The sequence below is a fragment of the Arachis ipaensis genome, chromosome B1 (assembly GCF_059453495.1).
Source record: "Arachis ipaensis isolate K30076 ecotype BB chromosome B1, ASM5945349v1, whole genome shotgun sequence".
NCBI lineage: Eukaryota > Viridiplantae > Streptophyta > Magnoliopsida > Fabales > Fabaceae > Arachis > Arachis ipaensis.
The window spans coordinates 36,442,785-36,452,262 of record NC_142436.1 but is presented as its reverse complement, the minus strand read 5'-3'; the positions used below and the strand labels follow the sequence as shown (position 1 = coordinate 36,452,262).

The 9,478-nt window shown below is 38.5% G+C and overlaps 1 protein-coding gene across 1 annotated transcript; it reads right to left on the bottom strand.

The window, feature by feature from the left end:
- Positions 1 to 1,967: 1,967 nt before the first annotated feature.
- Positions 1,968 to 8,770, bottom strand: LOC148576218 (uncharacterized). The gene is made up of 2 exons (XM_088500087.1): positions 7,645 to 8,770; positions 1,968 to 1,993 (listed from the first exon to the last, which is right to left on the bottom strand). Exons 1-2 carry the CDS (start codon positions 8,768 to 8,770, stop codon positions 1,968 to 1,970), a joined length of 1,152 nt encoding a protein of 383 aa, XP_088356213.1.
- Between the last annotated feature and the right edge of the window lie 708 nt (positions 8,771 to 9,478).

Here is a 9,478-nt window from a genome sequence, read left to right as displayed (position 1 = left end):
CAGGTTCAATATTCCTTTTTATTTTGTTCTCAACTTAATTATGAATTCTTCTATGTTACAGATTACTCTTTGAATTAATGTTATTTGAGGAATTTCAGTTTAATATTGCTTTCTTTTATTTATGTTACTTTTATCCCCAATCTGAAGATATTTTTATTCCAGTAGATTTACTTTTCTCCTTTCGGTCTTGGTTAAGAAATTAGTAACTCAGGAGTTATCAAACTCAAAGATTGATAATCGTTATCTTTGCTAATTGAATTGAACTTCAATAATCCCAATCTTTCCTTAGGGATTAACTAGGATTTGAGGATCTAACTAATTAGTCACTTGACTTTCCTTTACTCTAGCAAAGGTTAACTAAGTAGAATTAAGATTCAATTTTCATCATCATTGATAAGGATAACTAGGATAGGACTTCTAATTTCTCATACCTTGCCAAAAGTGTGTTTTACAGTTATTTATTTAATTTACAATCTTTTACTTACTTTAATTGCAATTTAAATCACTTGTTCCTCATCTTCAAAACCCCAATTTACAATCTTCATAACCAATAATAAGAATATACTTTCCTGCAGTTTCTTGAGAAGACGACCCGAGGTTTAAATACTCGGTTATCAATTTTAAAGGGGTTTGTTACTTGTGACAACCAAAACGTTTGTATGAAAGGACTTTTGTTGGTTTAGAAATTATACTTGCAACGAGGATTTATCTGCAAATTTCTAGACTACGCAAAAGTTCTCTCATCAATATACAAAAAGCTTCCATAATGTACGGTTTCTTCAGTCAACAAATATGTGTTGACCATATTTCAATTAAATTAATAATACCCAAATCAGGTGTATTCAAGTGGGAATTTGAATTGTTGGTTGTTTTATGACCAAGGAACAAAATATATATTAAGATGACATAATTTTCATTAGATTTATTCATTTGACAACAATCTTAAACACCAAATCAAATACTTATTACTTAGGGGGAACATCAACACCATGTGAGTATCATGTTGGCATGAAAATATAATATGCCTTCAAATTTGATTCAACCTAATCTTTAACGTGCAACATGTATTTGTGTCCACGGAATAATTTAAACCTCTTACTGATAATATATACACATCATTGAAAACGTTCTTTCTACCATAAATACACCTTACATGAATAATATTACCTATACAATCAAAAGAGACCAAAAAAATAATTAATTTTTTTTCATGTACTCTATAAAGCGCGTGCATTATTTGTAATCCATCGTTATAGATGTAAAAAATTTTGTGATAACAATATTATTATGAATATCTTCACTAATTTTTATGTTAACATGTTTTAAATAATATTATTGGATCCTAAATAAGTAAATAATATATATTAACTATGTACCTTCCTGGTTAAATATTGGTTTCATTAATTGAAACGTAGTTAGATTTACCTATATAGTCAAAAAGGCCAGACAAATAATTATTTTTTTCATGTACTCTATATGTAACACCCTACCACACAAAGCTTTACGCTTAAGTCGTAAAACAGAGGTGATGTGGTATTACGACCTCTAAAATAAAATAAGTACATATAATAGCAGAAAAGTTATAATATGCTAGGAGCCTTGAAGAAAAGGGGGAAATAAAAAATCGCACAATAAAGGCGCAACGCTCAAGGAACGAGTTAACTTACGTGCTAAGAAAACCATAACTATCAAACATAAGCTAATAGAAGTGGGAATAGAGTGCCAAAGATACAAAATATCAAGCTCCTAACTCAGCCTGCGAAGTCAAGACTGGCCGGAGAATATTTACACATATATATACATACATATCCAAAACCCAAAAGTACATATACACAATCCTGCCTCTCCATAAACCTCTAAGAGGATCAAAAAGAATAAGTCATGCGGAGAGAAAACTAAGTACATATATATACATCATAGCATAATAAAATATCCCAGTAACCACTCCGCTTCAAGAGTCCAGACGCCTAACGAGATGCCTCTCGACCTGCATCTGAAAATTAACAACATGGTATGGAATGAGAACCGGAGGTTCTCAGTATGGTAAAGGTGCCACACACATAATATATAAGGTCCTGGGAATGCCAGAGGCAATCCTAGAACGCCGACACTCAGATTGTAGAGCTTAAAGTATTAAACAGAAGCCATAAAAGGTGGTTTCCTAGAAATATTTAATCCTAACTTAACTTAACCTTAAATCTAAGTCCTATACTGCCATTCCTCCATACCTCCAATTCCATCATGCATTTTCATAGACAAATAAACAGATAAAGGCAAACACAAGAAAGTTACAACTACTGCAGGTAACAAATACACATTTAGCATGGCAAATACAGATAGGCACACCCAATTAGAGCACAAGCAAGTAATTCAAGTAATATGCATATGATGCATGCCTGTCCTATGGCTGATGAGGCTCATCTGTCGGTTATCCAGCCAACCCGACAAGTCTGAATTGTCCTTAGACTGTCCCCCGACGTGCATCCCCAAGAGTCTATGCATAGATTTTTCTCAAATAATCAATATTGCTCAATGGGGGTAACATTCCCGGGAATTTATGTAGTGCCCGGTCACACTTACGTCGTAGGGTCAACAGAGTATCGAGTTTTCAACCTGGTACACGTGGTGGCAAGCCACGGCACTTAATCCAGGGAATCTCGTATCTCAGATTATTCAAATTCATAAGCCATATAAATAATTCAATTATAATTCATCAACATCCACATCATTCCCAATTGCATCTCATTCATCATCATACATTAAACATATTCAATCCTTATCCTTCATTATATCACCTCCCATTCCATCCATCAATAGTTTCAATTCAAAACATAATTCATTCTTTTCTAAGAATCAAACTTCAAACTTAAAACATACTCACTATCTTAATAACTCAAAATCAAACCATATAACCTTTAAATCTAAATCTCTTTTAAATAATCATCTAAATAAAATCTCTAATTTTTTATAAAATTTCGGCAGCATCTCCTCTAAAACTCGGACTTTGCCACCCTTTTCGGGTCCAAACCTGCTTTCTTTTCAATTCAACATACCCTTCCTCATCATCATAACAATCACCACAATAAATCTACTTCAAATCAACAATTAAACTCATACAATATTCAAATCCAACAACCAAAATTCAACTAAGGATCATAGTTCACAAATCCTAGGCTTTTAACACAAAATACCTCATTATCACAACAACCTCCACAATAGTTATACCTCAAATCAATAATTCACCAAATCATTAGTTAATCAACAATAACATTCAACCATAATTCTCTCCAAATTAACATAACAACATTCACCATCCAAAATTAAAAACTAATTATCCAATAAACTTCAACCAAATATATTCATCGATAAATTACTAAACATTAAACATACACCTGCATTCCAACTTATCCAATGGTCATCTAGCCTAAGTTTTCACAGAACATTATATATTAAATGCAAGAAACCTAAACCATACCTTAGCCGATTTCCACGTAACGACCAAAGCTATTTATTCAAAACCAAAACAGCCCCTCAAAACTCAACTAATCCGCTTCCTCCAAGTTCCAGTATTCATAATTTCAAGCTCCAATTATTTATTTTCAACCTAATACACATTCATAATACATATATACCCAATTTAATACTCAAAGCTCAAATTTAATGAAATTAAAATAGAATTATCGTATCCTCACCTTACCCAAGCTTCACATAAGCAAGAGTGAACGTTTCTCTCAAGCTAATTGGATCCTAAAACATCAGAAATCAAAGAAATTCAATATTCCCACTTAAAATTCGAAAATTGGGGGAAATGAGAGGCTGAAGTGGAATATCAAGTTACCTATGAAATTGTTCCGGTAGAAATGTAGAGCTCGACGCGGTGAACGCGTAGCCGCAAACGGTGCGGCGATCGGAGCTCGAACGGAGGAATTACGGGATTTGGAACTTTGCCGTAAAGGTTCGGCGTTCCTTTCCTCTCCCTGGAGCTCAGCTGCGTCCTTGAGGAAATGAGGGCGGGCTCTTTTTAATGGGCTGGTCCGGTTGAACCGACAGCCCGGTTCGGGTCCGGTTCAACCGGTTCGGTCCTTTCGGTCCATTCTTGGACCGTTTTCTTCAAAATTAGTGTCAAAATTCTCGTTTCGATGAGTTCTACCCTAATTTAATATAGCATTCACATTTCTAATCCTCCTTATTAAAAACTAATTTATTAACTAATTATCTACTAATTTAACCGGGGTTTACATCCTACCCACCTAATAAAGAATTTTGCCCTCAAAATTCAAATATAGTTACCTGAAAAGAGATGTGGATAGTCCTTTCGCATATCTGATTCGAGTTCCCAGGTATGTTCCTCGATACCAGCTCGTCTCCAAGCTACTTTTACCAATGATACTTCCCTTCCTCGTAATCGTTTAACACTGGTGTCATCAATCCTCACCGGAATTACTGGGAGTGTTAGATCTTCTCTCACTTGGATTGGTTCTGGTTCTAGAACATGACTTGCGTCAGGAGTATACTTCCGAAGCTGTGATACATGAAATACATCGTGCAAATTCGAAAGGTACGGCGGTAAGGCAATTCTATAAGCCACTGGTCCAATTCTCTTCAGAATCTCAAACGGTCCAATATAACGAGGATTCAGTTTCTTGGTCTTAATAGCTCTTCCCACTCCAGTGGTTGGTGTAACTTTCAGAAAGACATGTTCTCCTTCTTCGAATTCCAAAGGCTTTCGCCTCTGATCAGCATAACTTTTCTGGTGGCTCTGGGCTATAAGCATTCGATTACGAATCTTCTTTATCTGCTCAGTCGTTTCAGCTATCATTTCAGGCCCTAACAAACTCCTTTCTCCAGTTTCATACTAACATAGTGGAGACTGACATTTTCTGCCATACAGAGCCTCATATGGAGCCATTCCGATGCTCGCATGATAGCTATTATTATAAGCAAATTCTATTAATGGCATATACCGATCCCAGCTTACCGGCTGGTCCAAAACACAAGCCCTTAGCATATCCTCTAAGGTCTGAATAGTTCTTTCTGACTGACCATCTGTCTGAGGGTGATACGCAGTACTCAAACTTAACTGAGTCCCAAATGCACGCTGAAAAGCTCCCCAGAACCTTGATGTAAAACGGGGATCTCTATCAGATATAATAGTAGAGGGCACACCATGTAACCTGACAATCTCTTTGATATACATTCGAGCCAATTCCTCCATTGTGCAACTTATTCGGATAGGAAGAAAGTGAGCTGATTTTGTCAGTCGATCCACAACCACCCAAATAGCGTCACAACCAGATCGGGTTCTAGGCAAACCTATCACAAAATCCATTGCGATACTCTCCCATTTCCATTGTGGAATCTCCAAAGGCTGAAGGGTCCCTGATGGTCTCTGATGCTCAATCTTAACCTTCTGACACGTTAAACATTTAGATACATGCAATGCCACATCATTCTTCATACCTGGCCACCAGAACATCGCTTTCAGATCCTGATACATTTTAGTGCTCCCTGGGTGAATTGAAAACCCGCTCTTGTGAGCTTCCTTCAAGATACTTTGTCGTAGGTCTCCAACATCAGGCACAATAATCCGGTTCTTGAACCTCCATAAACCATCCTGACCTTTTGACATTCTCCACTGTTTTCCCTGTTCAACTGCTGGTAATACCTTACGTAACGCTTCACTATCTTGATGAGCCTTCAGAAGTTCTAATTTAAAATCACTTGAAATCTGTAACTGACTCAAACACAAGATTCCAGATTCTTCTCTAACTCCCAAATTCAAACCTTGAAATGCCTTCAGTAACTCTTCCTCCCGTAGCATCATCCAAGCTGCATATAAAGACTTCCGACTCAAAGCGTCCGCCACAACGTTCGCTTTTCCTGGATGATAATTCAATTCAAAATCATAATCTTTCAGAAGCTCCATCCACCTCCTCTGACGCATATTCAACTCTTTCTGCTCAAAAAGATACTTCAAACTCTTATGGTCTGAGAAAACATGAAACTTAACGCCATAGAGGTAGTGCCTCCAAATCTTTAAAGCAAACACAACAGCAGCAAGTTCTAAATCATGTGTCGGGTAGTTCATCTCATGCGGCCTTAACTGCCGTGAGGCGTATGCTACAACATTCTGGTGCTGCATCAAAACACACCCCAACCCTTTCAGAGATGCATCACAATACACTTCAAACGATTCACTTGGTTCAGGTAATACCAATACAGGTGCAGTAGTCAACCTGTGCTTCAATGCCTGGAAACTCTCTTCACATTCCGGAGTCCAGATAACAGGTGTATCCTTCCTAGTCAACTTAGTTAAAGGTAAGGCGAGCTGTGAAAATCCCTTAATGAATCTGCGATAATACCCTGCCAAACCTAAGAAACTCCTGATCTCTGTCACTGAAGTTGGTCGCTCCCAATTCATCACTGCTTCCACCTTAGCAAGATCCACAGCTACCCCCTGCTTACTCACCACGTGGCCAAGAAACTTCACTTCACTCTTCCAGAACTCATATTTAGATAGCTTAGCATATAACTTCCTGTCTCTCAGAATTTGCAGCACAGTTCGCAAATGATCAGCATGTTCCTCTTCAGTCTTAGAATAAACAAGAATGTCATCAATGAAGACAATAACAAACTTGTCCAGATACGGTCGAAAAATCCTGTTCGTATAATCCATAAATACTGCCGGGGCATTAGTTAACCCGAAAGACATCACTGTATACTCATAATGACCATAACGGGTTCTGAAAGCAGTTTTCGGAATATCCTCGTCTCTAACCCTTATCTGATGATATCCGGATCGCAGGTCAATCTTAGAAAACACACCGGCACCCTGTAACTGATCCATTAGATCATCGATTCTAGGCAACGGATATTTATTCTTCACAGTGATCTTATTCAATTGCTGATAATCGACACACAGCCGCATACTTCCATCCTTCTTCTTTACCAGTAACACTGGCGCTCCCCACGGAGAAACACTTGGTCGGATAAAATGCTTACCCAATAGATCTTCCAGCTGAGCCTTCAGTTCAGCCATTTCTAAAGGCGACATCCTATAAGGAGTAATTGAAATTGGACCGGATCCAGGTACCAACTCAATTGCAAATTCAACCTCTCGGTTAGGTGGGAATTCATTAATATCATCCGGAAACACATTTGGAAATTCACATACAACCGGAATTTGCTCTAAACTCTGATCATCACCTGATACTCCCGCAGTTAATAACATAATACCCTGACATTCGGTTCCAGAACAGTTTACTATCATAGAATTCAAATAGTAACTATTCACCACAACCGGTGCTTCTGACCCTTCTGGCATAAACTGTACTGACTTCTCAGAACAATCAAGCAAAACATGATTCTTGGATAACCAATCCAATCCCAAAATGAGATCAAGACCAGTCATAGGCAAACAAATCAAATCATGCACAAATTCACGCTGTTGCACTCGAAAAGGAACTTGTGGACATTCTATCCTAGTCACCATAGCTTCATGAGTAGCATTATATACTTTCAAATCATAACCTAGAACCACCATTCTCAATCTTAATTCATGGGCCTTTTCAAATGCAATAAATGAATGACTTGCTCCTGAATCAAATAAAGCATTTAAGATTTTACCAGCCATTTCACAATTACCTCTAATAAGTATCTCAGATCCCTCAGCACCAATGGTAGAAGTAGTGTATACTCTCCCCGGCTGTTGCACCCTACCAGTCTCATACTTCTTCTTCTCAGGGCAATTACTGGCTATATGCCCGGGATGTCCACAGGAATAGCACACTCCAAGTCCTAATCTACACGGAACTCCAGGATGATATTTTCCACACTTCTGACAATTCAGATCCTGCTGTGGCTGCTTCCCAAACCTTTTTCCTTGATTAGCAGTAATATTCGGCCTTCTGTAATTACCTTGACCCTGAGTCTGCTGCGAAACAAAACCTCCACGTTTGAAATTCCTACCTCTCGGAGCAAAGTTCCTCCCTGAAGGCCTCTGAAAAGGCATCCTCAAACTCCCTTTCTCTGCTGCCGCCTTCCTCACACAATCCTCAGCCACCCTACTCTTATTCACTAATTCAGAAAATACCCTGATCTCCATTGGGGCAACGAAGCTTAGAATATCGCTCTGAAGACCTCCCTCATATTTAATACACTTCCATTCAGCAAAATCTTCAGGCGCACCTTGACAGATACGAGAAAAGCGACATAACTCCTCAAATTTGCTGGTATACTCAGCAACAGTCATTTGTCCCTGCTTTAACTGCATTAATTCAAGTTCCTTGGCATTTCTAGCTGAATTAGGAAAGTATTTCTTATAGAACTCTGTCCGGAAAACCTCCCAAGGAATCGCAGCACCATCAGGCTGCAGGATACGTCGTGTTCCCTGCCACCAATATTGAGCTTCACCTTGCAACTGATAAGTTCCAAATTCAACCCATTGCTCTTCAGGAACCTGTTGTGCCTGTAATGCCCTTTCCATAGCCTGAATCCAATTATCTGCATCAGTGGGATTTGAGGTTCCCCTAAAAGTCGGAGGGCGAACTTTCAGAAATGTAGCAAGTGTCATAGGACCGTCTCCATCATTATTGTTCCCATGATTACCCTGATTTATCTGATTACCCAGTGCCTCAGCTGTTGCCTGCATAGCTGCAGCCATATTTCCCAAGGCAGCCATAAAGTCTACTGGATCAGTCCCTGTGGGTACAGGAGTAACGGTGCCTGTCCTACCTCTACCTCGCCCGCGACTGCGTCCGCGAGTCGACATCTGGTCCCTATACACACCAAACAAGTGATATTAAGTTGATCAGTCTCAATATCGCAGGTCTAATGCTTTAAGTTCCAAATGCATGCTCACAAACGTTTATGCCATATATATCAATCAGATATCCTAATAGCACATAAACACATATATAGAGAATGCACAGAAGCACAATCAGTCCGTCTTTCAGGCTCTATAGGAACGAACTGCTCTGATACCATTAATGTAACACCCTACCACACAAAGCTTTACGCTTAAGTCGTAAAACAGAGGTGATGTGGTATTACGACCTCTAAAATAAAATAAGTACATATAATAGCAGAAAAGTTATAATATGCTAGGAGCCTTGAAGAAAAGGGGGAAATAAAAAATCGCACAATAAAGGCGCAACGCCCAAGGAACGAGTTAACTTACGTGCTAAGAAAACCATAACTATCAAACATAAGCTAATAGAAGTGGGAATAGAGTGCCAAAGATACAAAATATCAAGCTCCTAACTCAGCCTGCGAAGTCAAGACTGGCCGGAGAATATTTACACATATATATACATACATATCCAAAACCCAAAAGTACATATACACAATCCTGCCTCTCCATAAACCTCTAAGAGGATCAAAAAGAATAAGTCATGCGGAGAGAAAACTAAGTACATATATATACATCATAGCATAATAAAATATCCCAGTAACCACTCCGCTTCAAGAGTCCAGACGC